General features: G+C 35.3%; 1 protein-coding gene across 1 annotated transcript; it reads left to right on the top strand.

Annotated features, from left to right (window-relative positions):
* Positions 1-2,601: 2,601 nt before the first annotated feature.
* On the top strand, positions 2,602-14,712 carry LOC113106635 (uncharacterized). Its single transcript, XM_026268736.1, has 9 exons — positions 2,602-3,471; positions 5,248-5,372; positions 9,033-9,158; positions 9,284-9,426; positions 10,043-10,127; positions 10,244-10,388; positions 10,620-10,813; positions 11,412-11,540; positions 14,404-14,712. Exons 1-9 carry the CDS (start codon positions 3,405-3,407, stop codon positions 14,710-14,712), a joined length of 1,323 nt encoding a protein of 440 aa, XP_026124521.1. The 5' UTR covers positions 2,602-3,404.
* Positions 14,713-15,560: the final 848 nt, after the last annotated feature.

Below are 15,560 nucleotides of genomic sequence, written 5' to 3'. Positions count from 1 at the left end.
TATTTTGGAAAAAATCCAAGGTATTTTGAGCAGTAGGATTATAAAAAAAAATGTGCTAATATAAAATTAAATTAAGTAGCCTATATAAAATTGCAAACATCTATCTTGCAGTACTTTTTTACTTAAGTACATAAAAAATTGAGTACTTTTGTACTTTCACTTGAGTAAAATTGAAAAAGGAGTACTTTTACTTTTACTGGAGTAATATTTTACCATGTGTATCTGTACTTTTACTCAAGTACTTGATTTGTGTACTTCGTCCACCACTGGTCGCGCAGCATAATGTTCATTATGAACATTGAGCAATTAAATACATCGGTATGGAGGTATATTAAAAATTCATATTGTAACGAAAATTTACACCGGTTTTTGGTATGAACCGGTTTACTGCCCAGCACCGCCAAGTTCACATACTATAAAATTGTTGGAGATCTTGATACTTTTAAACATACTTGGGGTTTAATTCTGTTTTATGTGAATTAGAAGATGGAATTTCACAAATGAATGTATGATTTTTTGTTTGTTTATTGATGTTAATGTATTTTGAAAATATTGATTTATTGGTAATGTAATAATTGTTCAAATAAAGAAAGACTAAAAGTAAAAAAAAAAGTCTCTCTCATTTCAGTTTAGGTGAGCTGTATTGGCATGACAAAAACTGTACATTTGTATTGCAAAATAATAATTGTTATAATAAAAAATATATTAAACGGGGGGTGAAATGCTATTTCATGCATACTGAGTTTTTTACACTGTTAAAGAGTTGGATTCCCATGCTAAACATGGACAAAAGTTCAAAAATTAAGTTGTACATTTGAAGGAGTATTTTTGTTCCAAAAATACTCCTTCCGGTTTGTCACAAGTTTCGGAAAGTTTTTTTCGAGTATGGCTCTGTGTGACGTTAGATGGAGCGGAATCTCCTTATATGGGTCCTAAGGGCACTTCTGCTGGAAGAGCGCGCGCTCCCGTATGTATAGCAGAGCACTGAGAGCACAACAGACTTCACTGATCAGAGCGAGAGCGTCGCCAAATGTCACAAAAGAAGTGTGTTTTTGGTTGCCAGGGCAAGACAACCCTGCACAGATTACAAAAACAGCATTAAGGGACCAGTGGATGGAGTTTATTTTTACAGAGCATCAACGGAGTTGTGCAAGTGTTTTTGTTTGTTCCCTGCATTTCGAAGATGCTTGTTTTACAAACAAGGCCCAGTTTGACGCCGGATTTGCACATCGTTTATTTCATCGTTTATAATGCAGTCCCAACGAAAAAGGGTCACGATCGTGTGTTGGAACCGCAGGCGTTGAGTAAAACTGCTTCAAATATCTCTGTGTTGTTAACTTAGCTATCGGCACGTAAGCACATCAAGTAAACAACATGCGATGTTGTCATCAAACTGCACCTTCCACATGTACAGCTTAAAAAAAAAAAAAAAAAAAGATGACATAAAGTGGAACTTAGTCATTTTCCAAAACCGCTAAGCAAATATATACAGTTTCAGTACATACCACATAGAGACGTCGTTGCTGATGCTGCTCTTGTTAAATTTCAATCTCTGGATCTGATTCTGGATCATAAATATACGCTGAATCTGACTGTTAGCCATGGTTTGTTTTGGATGTGTTTTTCCTCACGGTAATGTCACAGCTTCCAAACGCTCTCGACGCAAAAGCCTACTCGCGCTCGTGATTCTTTAGCTCCGCCCACACGTCACGCCTCCAGCCGGTCGTGTTTTTCCGGGAAAAATCGGTACAGACTATCTTTCTCTTATGAATATAATAAAACTAGCATTTCACCCCCCCTTTAAAGTACTAACCATGTAGTGCAAAAGGAATTAGTGTATGTGAGTGTATAAGTTCTGCTGTATTTGATCGCAGAACACTGTCCGTATGTTTGTGTATTTGGGGCATTCTGTTAGGAAGTGCGTTTTTTTTCCATCTGATTCAGATCAAAGTGTGAACAGTCTCTGCTTCGCTGGCAGCCATGTTTTTCTGTGTCTGCCTGTCTCTATCATCAGCTTGTGTCCGCTGAGTCTGTATCTGGTCAGTGTGCTTCTCAGTTTCACTGTGTTCAGATACTCTGCCATATTGTACTCTCTCTTCAGAGCCAAATAGCATCATGTTGTTCTGTTTGGGTTTGCCAGTGAGTGATATAATTCTGTTTGATTTGTGCAGTAATCTGATTGATTCTGATGTGATTCAGAGCGTCAGTAGATGTTAGTGAAGTATCAGGACTGAAGCTCTGGATCAGCTAAGGCAGGGGACTGCTTTCTTTGCTCATCTCTTGGTGTTGCAGGGCTTTAAGCAACAGCTCTGTCTCACACCACACTCTTGGGAAAGATACCTTGTAAGTTTGGTCCCAATTTTTGCCAAATTTACTCTCAGTGTACATTGATTTGATAAGGTCATAGGTTTTAACTCCTATGCCGATTTCAAAAAGTTTGTAAAATACACTCTAAAAATGGCTGGGTTATTTTTTAACCCAAAATGTTGGGTTGTGTCTGTTGGGTCATTTTGTTGGGTTATTTTATAATTTTTTAAACACTTTTGGGTAGTTTCCATTTACCAGGCGTTGGGTTAAACCTGCTGGGTTGCGTTGCTGGGTTGTTTCAGGCCAGCGCTGGGTTATTTAACGCGCCTTGAAGATGTTTAAATCGCTCCCCAACTGTCATTTTGGAAGGACAAAGGGGCAAAGCCACTGGTTTCAACTGTTTTAAGGTAAGTTTCTATAATGTTTTCATAAATATTTTTTTTAAATTAGCAGAATTAAATAATTTTTCGCGGCAACGACTTTGTTAAACTTGTTAAAATGTAATTTTACATTAGTTATGTAAAATGACACACAATTTACTTCAGAAGGCTGTTCTACATATAAAGTTACTCGCATAGTCGTTTTAAGGTATATAAAACGACAGATTAATAAAGTTTTATTAAGTAGTATCAGACAGTGAAGGTAAAAAATATGAATATCCCTGGAAATAGTGGAAAGTGTCGTTGCTGAAACCGAAAAGTGAATTGAACAATGTGAGTCTAATGAATTTAAAACAAGTGAGGAGTATTTTACTATGAATTTCACAGCTCGAAAGTAAAACGCCTACAATTGTCCATATCAACATGTAAATCTGATACAAAGTAACGTTACATAAAATGTCTCGGGTCTAATTGAACCGACAAATCGAATCAAATGAACCGGTTCATCAATTTTCGAACAAAGTGATTCCCGCCGGAAAGGGATCAACATCTCAGGGCCTCTAGTTAATAAACCTAACGTTCAAAGCACGCGCATGTATAGCGTGTTACATGAGGTGATTTGATGTGATTTATAATGTCCTTTTACGCACGTAAATTGAGGATTTAAGTAACGTAATGTAATTCAAAATGTATTTTTTTTTCTAGTAAGAAAAGCACATGGATTCATTCGTGAGGGGAAAACTCGTCGAGTGGCAGTTACCCAGTCTTATCGAGACATTTAACGGCAAGTTTATTATACATTTTTGCAGCTTTTACATACACGATTTATTGTCTGGGTCTGTGAGAATCAATTCAGCCTCACATAGCTTAAACAAACTTGCATTCGTTTCGTGCTGTAACGTTAGTTAAAGCAGTATGTTTAACGTTAAGTGTTTTGTGTTCAGAATGTACAGAATTTATTATAATAAGCTAACGTTATGACTTAATGAATCCATTTTCCAAATCGTGTTTTGACTTGTCCTAATGTTAACGTTACACCTCCCAAGTGTTTATATTCGACCTATTTTAACACTAGAACCATTAGGGGTTGCTGTATACATAAAACCTAACACTAATATAACACTAGCTTGCTCTATATTTTTTCTATTCTATCTCTTCTTTTTTATTATATAATATTATTTAAAAAGCCCTTGATATGTGTACGATGTTAAGCTAACTGAGACTTGTTATAGCACTTATATATATCATTGCTCGTTTGTTGATTTTGATTGCTTCCATTGTCCTCATTTGTAAGTCACTTTGGATTAAAGCCTCTGCTTAATGACTACGTGTAAATGTAAAACCGCCAGCGGGTAAATTTTCCACATGACTACTGTTTTGATATGGCTGAAGAACAAAATATTTGACTTTATTATGTCACTGTCTTCAAAAAGAAGTATCTAAAGTCATGAAATGATTGTCTAGTCATCTACTATATTCTTTTTATTTAATTTTCCAGGCTACACTAATCACTTTTTACTACATCAATATAAGCTAATATATAAGACTGAGGTAAATACATATTTGGGTGGTGTAATATTATAATACAGTGTCATGAATCAATGTATTAAGATGACTAAAAAAGCATATAGACAATTAAATTTAAACACATTTATGGATTTAGGAGATGCTTCAATCCAAAGCAACTTTCACAGCATTTAGGCTAACATTATTTACCTAATGTGTGTTCCCTGGGAATCATACCCACAACCTTGTGCTGCTAACGCAATGCTCTACCACTGAGCCACAGGAACACTTGACAATGAGCAATATAATTTACCACACTGCACAGGATAATCCGCTGACATATTCAAGTGCACAGCTTCTTCACCTAATTAATAATTAATTTGTTTAGTTATATCATTTATATTTTGAATAAGAGAGCAAAACCAATAAACTTCAGGTAATCAGAAAATGATTTTATATTCCTTTCATAGATCAGTTTTTTTTTCTCCCAGGGAAGGGCAGACTAAAATAAATAGCATTAAATAATAAATGATAGAAATGGCAAAACAAAAATTAAATAATTAATCCAAAGTTTTAACAATTTAGTAGCGTTAGGCTAAAACAGCCTAATATGATATATGTATCAGGGCTCAAAAAGAGCCTTTACTTAGCACTGGTACTCCCAACGTCAAAAAAATTAGAAGCATCGCAAAAATTTAGGATCACTCACCAAAAATTTAGGAACATCACAATTAAAAATTATATATTAATAGATTTTATGTTAAATTCTTAACTTTAATTCAGATTTAAGATTGGTTAATATTAGCTGTCAATCCGCTAACTACTGGGAGAAAAAGAACGGGCTGAAGAACAATGGAAAAAAAAACCCTGACAGATTTCTTTTCTAGAGTTTTGGTGGTGTTACTTAAATGTGTTTTCCTGGGAATATAGCATAAACTCAGCATTCCTAGCACTTAGCTCTACTAGTTTTGCTCTACTGCTCTGTCTGTTTTTATTTATTATTATTATTATTATTATTATTATTATTATTATTATTATTATTTTTGTTTTTTAGATGAAGAAATTGATGAGGAAAGTTTCATGCTACTTGATGACCGTACAATCACAAGCCTCATACCAAAAGTTGGACTTCGTGTCAAGTTCCTAAAGTACCACAAAGAGCTCGTAAAGAAACATGGGGTACACATGCTTTAAATGTGAATTACTCATACAAGGCGATTTAAAAAGCCTTTTCACACATCTGAGGGCTGTACATAGCATAACATCAGCATGTACACATTTTAAGTGTGTTGAGCAGGGATGCAGAAGAACATTTTATTATATGAGGTCATTCAAACGACATCTTTTGCAGCATGAGCTGTGTAATAACAAAGTTGGGCCTGGTGCTCCTATAATTGAACGGCTCAGAATTCCAGCAGAGCATGCTGTTTTGGACGTAGATGAAGATGGTCCAGATGAGAATTGGGATGACCTTGGCCCTGAAGGGGTCATGAACAGGGTTGCCACATTCTTGGCCTGTTTGAGGTCCAGGTCATCTCAGACGTTAAGTTCGGTCAATTATGTTGTTCAGGAAACATCATCTTTGATTCATGACATTGTGACTGATCTGAAAAACAAAACTATGTCTGTTTTTCAGAGATTAGGACAGGGAGATCTTCCAGAGGTAAAAGTCCTCAGAGAGGAATTTAATATTGCCTCTGAACCATTCAAAGATCTCGAATCTCATGTCAAGCAGATGAAATACTTCACTCAGTCAAGCAACTTTATTCTGCCAGTTGAAGAAGTGTTTCCTGGAGTGTCATATATGTCACAAAGAGCCTCAGACACAGGCGTAGTTAGACAGGTTGCAGTCCAGGACACATTTCAAAGAGTGCCACTCAGGCCCCTTTTGCGAAAAATTCTTGAAAGCCCTGGTGTAATTCAGGCAGCACTCCAGTGGCAACAAAAGAAAAATACAGATGTCCTACAGGATTTTTGTGATGGCAAGATTTGGCATGCACATGCTCTTTTTCCTAAAGAGTTTACTATTCCCTTGGTTCTGTATAATGATGACTGTGAGACAGTGAACCCATTAGGATCCAAAACTGTCATTCACAAACTTGGCTTCCTTTACTTTACAATCAAAAGCTTGCCTCCAGAGTTGCTGTCAAGCTTAAATTCACATTTTCTGTTGGCAGTGTATAAATCTGATGATGCCAAGACTTATGGTCTTAATGCAGTCCTTAAGTCCATCATTGACGAGCTAAAGTCTCTAGAACTTGAAGGTATCTCCATTGATATGCCTCATTTTCAAGGTACAGTAAAGTTTGCAGTTGCGCAGGTGTGTGGAGACAACTTGGGATTGAATGGCATTCTTGGCTATACACAGAGCTTTTCAGGCAATTATGTATGCCGGTGGTGCAAGGTGCACAGAGATGTGTTACGGGTACAGACAAGTGAAGATCAGTCTCTACTTCGTGACAAAGACAATTACCAAGCTGATCTCCATGAAAATAATCCATCGGGTACAGGTGTGAGAGAGGAAAGCATTCTAAATGACTTGCACTTCTTTCATGTGACGGATAATGTTGCGCCTGACATCATGCACGACATTTTGGAAGGAGTAGGGTCAGTTGAGGTTAAGCTCATTTTAAATTCTCTAATTGAGGAAAAACATCTCTCCGTTGATACCCTAAACTACAGGATCACTAGTTTTGATTACGGCTTTTGTGATAAGCGCAATCAACCTAGCCCTATAAGCAGAGGTGATCTACGCAACCTTCATGGAGGTATGCGGCAATCTGCCGCCCAGATGTGGTGTTTGATAAGATTGCTGCCATTAATGATTGGTGATCTTATTCCACGCTGCAACACGTACTGGAAACTGCTGCTCCTACTTTTACAGTGTATGGAGATAATCTTTTCTCTGTCTGTTACACCAGGAGCCACAATCTTTCTAGCTTACATTATACAAGAGCATCATAGCCTCTTTTTGGAGCTGTACCCACATCTCCACCTACGGCCCAAGCACCACTTCATGTTACACTACCCTAGGGCAATCATGAAGTTGGGTCCATTGATTCACTTTTGGGCAATGCGTTTTGAATCGAAACATGGATTTTTCAAGCGTGTTAGCCAAGTCACCTGCAACTTTAAGAATATATGCAAGACTATGGCATTTCGCCACCAAATGATGCAGTGCTACACATTCCTCTCAGGTTCTGTGTTTGCACAAAACACTGAAGTGGGACCAGGTAATTGTGCTTTTCTTGCTACTTTGGATGGTTTTGGAGACATTCAAAGTGGTCTAGAAGGTATTCCAGCTCACACTGAAGTGTTTTTACCAGCCTGGGTAAAGGTAAGAGGCACTGAATATAGACCAGGAATGACAGTCTTTTTGTCCTACAGCCAAGATAGTGAGCCTGAGTTTGGACTTGTTCAAACCATCATTGCTGTTAATACTGAGGTCAAGCTTGTGATTCAGAAGTGGAACACAGTAGGGTTTGAGCGACATTTTTTTGCATATGAAGTTCAGCCTACATGTTGTGTTGAAGCAGTAGATGTCAATGTTCTTTTGCATCACCATCCTCTCCATGCAGTAAATTCATTCGAAGAAAATGATGGCAACTTGTATATCTCCTTACGATACAGAATTTTTTAAAAACTCAGAGACAATTTATTTTGTACATATTTGTAAATAGTATTTTTTGGTACTTTAATTTTTTTTTTTACTCAAGATACATGACTTTGGGTCAGTTCCTTTTTATTTTTAGACAAATTTAAACAAGCCCCTTTGTCCTACATGCAATGGAAGAATGCAGCTTCTTTTGAGGTATTCAACTTTTAGGACAGAGTCAAGTAAGTGCTCTTAAGTAGTATGCCAGCATATGCCAAGAAAAAATATTTGCCCAGTCAATGATATTCTGTGTCATATACTATTTGTAGAAATGGAAAATTGCATTTTTGCTAAATTTGAAATAATATAGTAATATATACACTAAGAAAGCCCAATTAAGAACACAATGCAGTATATCAATCAATGCATTTATTGTTTTTCATGTGAAAATGGTTTAAAAATACTCAGAAAACAGCAAACTTTAAGTAAATCTTATCTTAAAACTCTAAAAGACAATTAGTTCACCCAAAAATAATAATTATGTGATTAATTACTCACCCTCATGTCATTCTAAACCATGTGACATCAGTGGTTCAACTAATTTTATGATGCTATCTAAAAAAAAATTTGGATGGTACCACTGATGTCACATGGACTATTTTGTTGATGTTCTTGTAACCTTTCTTGACCTTGAAAGTGGTAGGACTCTTGTTGTCTATGGAGGGTCAGGGAGCTCTCAGATTTCATTAACAATATCTTGATTTGTGTTCCGAAGATGAGTGAATTACAGTTCTTGAACAACATGATGGTGAGTAATTACTGAAAGAAATGTAATTTTTGGGTCCCATTAGCTACTTATTTCTGGCCTTCTCTATTGGATTCGAGACATAACTTTGACAAGGCCATTCTACAAGGACCACAACAAAAGTATTCGTTAGCTCTTCAGATATCAAAGATGTCAGATACCTTTTCATGGCAATGTAAATTCTACTTTTTACTTTTTGTACTTTACTACTACTACTGCTACTACTATAGACCTTAGATATCTTAATTATGTCAACACATAATAAGTTTTCATGTCTGAATATCTCAAACTGTTTAATGTATTTTCATTTAACATTGCATTTTAAATGTTTTATAAGCAGAACTATAAAATTACATTTTACAGTATAACCAAATTAGATGATATGCACATACTATGCAAGTCATGCATTAAAAAACTAACTTTTCTTTGTTGTCAGCAGGTTGAAAATGCCAGTCCTTCAGCTGTTCACATAACTGACACAGAAGAAGCCACTGTTGCAGCAGGAGATAATGCAGAAGATCTGGCAATTACACCACTGCCATTCATTCAAATAATACCCATTTTTGTAATTTCTTCATTCACTCTTCATGCCAGATTTTCTGCTTTTAAAATTAAATATGGTCTTTGAAATAGAAATGTCGAACTCATGAAAAACCTAGTTTGTATATTCTTCATTTCTTATTTTTGCAGAATATTAAAGAGATTCTCATGGCCTCTCATGAGGGGAGATGGATTTCGGCTGCTTTAGAGAAGGAAAAAAGCATCACAATTAAACAGAGGCGTGCATTGGTGCGACTCCTGGTGGCCTTTTTAATTGAAAAGTTTGGCGAAATGTGAGTGACTACTACATTAACTGCCTAAGGATATTTTTTTATTTGCTAATATTAGGGCTGGGCGGTATGATGGTGTATATCATTACCAGGGTAATGATATGGTTACATATTTTGTTAGATCATTTATTTTGTTGTATCCAAATATAAAAATTATTACTTACAAGTTATATACACCTGAACTAATGTGATAAAGAAACATTTATGATTGAGAAAACAATAATACATTGTATTATTGTACATGTTCGTTGTTAAGTACAGTAGTTATAAAGTGCAATAGTGAAGAACTCAACGTAGTGCTTGTGCTGCCTGATAAGGAGCCAGTACAATATTAATTAATGTTAAACAACCAAAGGCCAAAGAGAAAATCATGCAATTTGTATTTTGTATTTCAATATCTAGCATTTTTTATTACGTTTAAAAAAAATACTGTAGCTTAAAAACTCAAGTTTAATTTAGACTTTTCTATTGTGTTTGTAATTTGCTTCTTTGTTCTTATTTTCAGTAACAAAAGTAAAATACAATTTTATATATATCGTTATCGTAAAATAAAATTGGTCAAATAGGATTTTGATTATATCGCCCACCCCTAAAGTGACTTCTTTTATTTTATGAGTAGGCCAACTTCTGACACCAAGAAGGCTATGGCAGTGGCATTAATTGAAGAGTTTCCCTGCCTTAAAGACATTAGAGGCAATGGCTATGTAAGAAACTTTTTTTTGTGTGTGTGTGGGGGGTGGGGGGGGGTGGGCTTTCACATAGTTCTAAACCAAATGTTATATCAGTTAAACCGCTCTGTATGTTTTGTGATCCTTTTAAGGAGGCATTTTACACAGCAGGTCGAAACCACCATCCAGCCACAGGCTTCATTGAGGAGCGCTTACGAAACATCAGAAAGAGAATGAGAAAACTTTCCAGACCTCAAAGACATGAAGAGGACACATCACATAGGATGGTAATCCCTGGTGACTCTTGAATTAATTAAATCCTTTTCAAAGCATAATCTTTTAACTTCTGAATATACTAGGGCTGTTCCGTAATAGTCAACTAACCATTATTCGATGAGAAGAGGCTTGTTTGACCAAAATTTTATGGCAACTGTATGACTGAATCACATGTGTTTAAAATATTAAGAACAACTCTATTGCTTGTGTGATACTTTATAAATGTCATACTTTAAATGTCTGCAAAAACAGAACCTACTATTCCAACGGAGAGAGCCCAAAGTCTTGTGAAGTGGCTGAAAAATAATCATGCACCTATTAACCAAGTGGTAGAGAATATGAAGGAGACAGCCTTATATCGGGCTAAGTGGATACGACAGAATAGGACAAAGAGTATCACAGAGGTTCTCCATGAGTTCCCGCATCTCTTGAACACACCTGGCATGGTATGGGTTTAAGAGTTACGAAAAGTGTCTACTATGTTTCTAATTTAATGTATTGCAAATAGGGATGCACCGATACCACTTTTTCCCCAGTGCTCGTCCAATACCGATACTTTTATTTTTGGTACTTGCTGATACAGAGTACTGATACCAATATTTTTATTCCATTTGTAATTTTTTTTTTTTTATATTGGGTACAGAAACCAAAAGACTATGTATAATATTAGTTGGTCAACTTTATTTATCAAATAGATAGTCAAACCAAATTTATTCAGACACTCTTGATTGAATAGATTTTGGAACTTTAATAAAGACTCCTCTTTAATTTATAGAGTCAAATATACAATGCTGTTTTACATTTCATTACTTGGGTAATTTCTGTTCTTTAAATCTAATGTTAGTTTATCACAGTTTATTTGTATCTTTATTTTATTTATTTGTTGTCTGTGTTTCTTTGACTGAATATGGGACTTTTCACATGCTATGTGGTATCTGTGTTTGTTCTCGGGGCATTTTAATGGGTACGAGCAGGTGGTATCTGTGCTTCCCTAATTGCAAATATCACATCTTTATTTAAAATAACCTACTCCCATTATATTAGATTTCCCAAGACTTTGATCAGGTCCATGGAGAAACTGGGCTGAAGCTGTTTGAATCGTGGGCCAATTTCTTTGCTGACAGAATTCTAAGGATTGCAAGTCTTGTAAGTCTTGGGAGAACATTCCACAAGGTGATATTTGTTTTAGATCTTTAAAATCATACAACAAAGTATTAAATATCATGATTACACATTTTTTATGGCTAAATGTGTTATTTTCATAATTCTCCATACAATTTTTTTTGCAAATAAACAGCAGAACAAATATAAGAATGAAATAAATTAAATGGGGCATTCAGGGCTCTAAACTGTGACTAAAGCAGTCACATTTACAACCAGAAATACTAAATTGCGAGTGAAGATTCTGCCAATGACTCCTTTCTCAATTTATTTGTTTGGAGACCTGGCATTGTTTCATTTAACATCTTAAAAAGAACCATTCAAGTAAGAAAAACAAATAGGCTAATCAAATGTAAAATGACTTCAGTGTATTCATTATAAATGAATTATTAAAAGTACAAAAGCATGTCAGTCAAGAGCAGCAAGTGAATTCTCTCTTTTATTGTTTGTTTAAAATTGAGATAGACGGCGCATGTATTAAAAGGCTACTGTAATGCATGGATCTAATATAATGGTACACATGTTTTTCCCAAACAGTTAACCAAATGTTCACTTAACACATAACAGTTTGTTTGCTTGAATACTCACAGAGAGAGAGATTTTGAAATAGTGTAATTCTATGGTATACTGGGATCAAATGCTAATAGTGTATTCTTTTGTATATGTATATTGGGATCAAACGCTGTCTGTTCTGAGATTTCATGTCTCCTTTCTTCAGGGAATAGAGGTGATGTTGCTCTTCTGGTCCTTCCCCTTCTTCTTCCTCCCTCAGTATACAGAATTGGTCAGAAGGTCTTTCGACCATCCATTGATGAAGCTAGGAAGGCCTTAATTGGTCTTCAACCAGTAAGTATAAAATAAAAAAATTGCTAATTAATGTGCATTGTTTAATGTTTATTTGCTGCGCTGTAGCCAGGGCATCAATTTAAAATGTTGATTAGACCTGACCGGAACTGCATGTGTATTAAGCAAGATAAAATGTACATCCAACCAGTTGATATTGCCATTTTTACCTTTTATAAAGCCTTTTTTTTCTATAAGTGCATACTTTTAGGAGCAAATTCTTACATCAGTCCCCCCAGTATTTAGCAAATCAAGCAAACTCCGCAAATTCTTGTGACAAGCATTCAAATTCAGCGCAGAATTCTGTTAAAGCTACAGATATCAGAACAAATGCTACTGATGTGGAAACCAGGAAAAACATTGTTCAATAAACACAAATCTCCACCACCGTTCACCACTGATTTAACATGGTAAAACTTCAGGAACAACGTATGCAAATTTTTAAATGTTTTAGAGTGTTTTTAGATACTTCACAAATATTTTCACTGCAAGACAATAAGAAATGAAGCAAATATCACTGCAAGTTTTGAGAAAATCTGCAGCAAAATTTGTTATTTTAGGCCACAAATCCTGGAGGCAGTGTTACATTTGACCAATCAAATAAATAAGGCATTAGGGCTGTTACCAAGCAAATTCAATCAGTATTAAAAAAAAAAAAATCATCTTTGCAATGCCGAGAAAACACAAGCTGCTTCTGAAGTGACATTTAGATTATTTTACACACGTGTATTTATTTGTTTGATGCAGCTCAGAGGGACATGGAATGCTAAATATTTCAAACATTTTAAATTATTTAAAAATAAAGAGAGGCTGCTTAAAATGTGAAATTAAAACCACCAGTAGGTGGCATCAAGTCACTGTTAATGCGTGATTCATTGTACCGTATTTTCCGGACTATAAGTCACACTTTTTTTTCATAGTTTGGCTGGTCCTGCGACTTATAGTCAGGTGCGACTTATTTATCAAAATTAATTTGATATGAACCAAGAGAAATGAACTAAGAGATATGAACCAAGAGAAAACAGTGCTGTCTCCAGCCACAAGAGGGCGCTCTATGCTGCTCAGTTCTCCTGTAGTCTACACTGAGCAGCATAGAGCGCCCTCTCGTGGCTGTAGACGGTAATGTTTTCTCTTGGTTCTTGGTTCTATAAATAAATGTGACTTATAGTCCAGTGCGACTTTATATATGTTTTTTTCCTCATCATGATGTATTTTTGGACTGATGCGATTTATACTCAGGTGCGACTTATAGTCAGAAAAATAGAGTAATTGAACCGGATCATTTGAACCGTTGATACATTCAGGTACAAAAGACTGTCATGTTTCTAAGAGATACAAAACAATGCTGTGTTAGGAATTACTTTTTTGATGAAATCGAGCAAAATTAAATCAATGGCTTGCCGCCACCTACTGACAGTTTTAGTATAATTTTTTAAGTATTTTAAAGTTATTTAAATCATTTAATATTTCTATATTTAAAAATATATTTAAAACATTAATCCCAACATGAATTTATGAATTTGATTGTGCTCTTGCCACCTCTGAGCCTCATTAAACGTATGAAAATACAAGCCAGTTTTAAACTCTTCTGTGCTACCTTTGGTGCGGTTAATACATTTGCTTGGTAACAGCTCAAATGGTTAATTATTCAAACTGACTGATTAAATGTAGTAATTTGCTCAAAAGATGATGCATACTTTTGGAAAAAATGGCTTTATAAAGGTAAAAATGCCCTTAAAAGGTTCAAATCAATTAACCTTTTTCACTGCAGTGAACTGACCACAGAAATCAATATCAATAGGTCAATATCTCACACCCCTACTGACTGGAACTTCCAATTGTTTATATAGCTTGTAAGCATACCTTTCCGCCAATCAGTATAGCATATTCAGCTTTTGTAGAGCTGCTTATAGCTGAATTTAACTGATTTCATAGTCATGATTAACTCAATTTCATGATGAACTTTACATAGTTATTTGAACTGAAGCATTGCGATTAACACAATCTGTATTTTATTTATTTTGTTTTATAGGTTGGAACAAATATGGTTGAATTCCTTAACCGGCCAGAGTCCACAAAAAACCATCCTTTTGTCATGGTGATGGGAAATGGCCAGCAAATCTCCCAGGCATTTGTGATAATCAATGGACAGGCTCTGGAGCAGAGCACACTGCTCGCAGCTGTAGATCTTTGTTTCAAAGCTTTCTATGTCTTTGACATGAACTACCCCAAGCAGTGCGCATCGACCTGGGAGTTCATGCAGCATGTCGTCTTCCAAATAGAGGGCAATGAAACGTCTGCAGTTCGTTTTCTTCGCACATCCTTATTTGCTGAAGAGTAACTTTCAACACTGTAATTCAGTCTATAATTTATACTCCATTTTCCCTCCTCTCTTTCACACTCTTTTATTCTCTGGAAGCTTTCTGGTAACTAGTAACCTCAAGGTCACTGACGCTGCAAGTTAAGCATTTAAAAATAGACCCATACCAAATTCTAATCAAATTTTAAGTGGTTACGTGTATGATTTTCTGTCTTTTTTTCTTTGTTAAAACTGTAATTGTTATTTATATACTATTTATGTACTTGATATACATTTTAGGACATCTTTAAATGATTTAGCATTCTCTATAAAATTTGAATGGTCAATGTCATTTTACTGTCTTAATTAAATAGTTAGACATTAAAAATGTAATAAACAGTTTTTGCATTTGCTGAAAACATAAAATTAAACATTTGTTATGCAGTTTGTCACTGGTACAAATTTGAACATTTATTTGTTGTTGTTTGACATTAAAAATAAATTTGAACAGTATAAACCTGTTTTTTTGTTTCATTATTTATTTAATCTATGATTGTATGGTTAAATGTAGGCAAAACTATGAGATTAACCCAGCAAGAATAACCCAGAATAGCAAACATAAATGGTAAAAATGACTATATCTTGGGTTTTTCTCAACAACCCAGCTTGCTGGGTTAAAGTGTGTAACCCAGTCTGTTGGGTTAAGTTAACCCAGCATGTGTTCTGTCCAATATTTACCCAGCGCTGGGTTGCCAGTTGGGTTATTTTTAACCCAGCCATTTTTAGAGTGTAGTCCTTGGTGCCAAATTCAGCTTTTTTCCAAGTCAATAAAGCATGCATATATTTTATCTTTATCTTGGTTAACATGTTTTTCAATTAGAGTATGTAAT

This window comes from Carassius auratus, chromosome 7 (assembly GCF_003368295.1).
Source record: "Carassius auratus strain Wakin chromosome 7, ASM336829v1, whole genome shotgun sequence".
Taxonomy (NCBI): Eukaryota; Metazoa; Chordata; class Actinopteri; order Cypriniformes; family Cyprinidae; genus Carassius; species Carassius auratus.
The sequence above is the reverse complement of the archived record's forward strand: the minus strand, read 5'-3'. Positions and strand labels throughout refer to the sequence as shown.

Coding starts and splice junctions, on each gene's coding strand:
- LOC113106635 (XM_026268736.1), top strand. CDS start 3,405: ATGGATTCATTCGTGAGGGGAAAACTCGTCGAGTGGCAGTTACCCAGT. Junction 5,373..9,032: donor AGCTCGTAAAGAAACATGGG/GTACACATGCTT, acceptor TGTTGTCAGCAG/GTTGAAAATGCCAGTCCTTC. Junction 11,541..14,403: donor TTGGGAGAACATTCCACAAG/GTGATATTTGTT, acceptor TTTGTTTTATAG/GTTGGAACAAATATGGTTGA.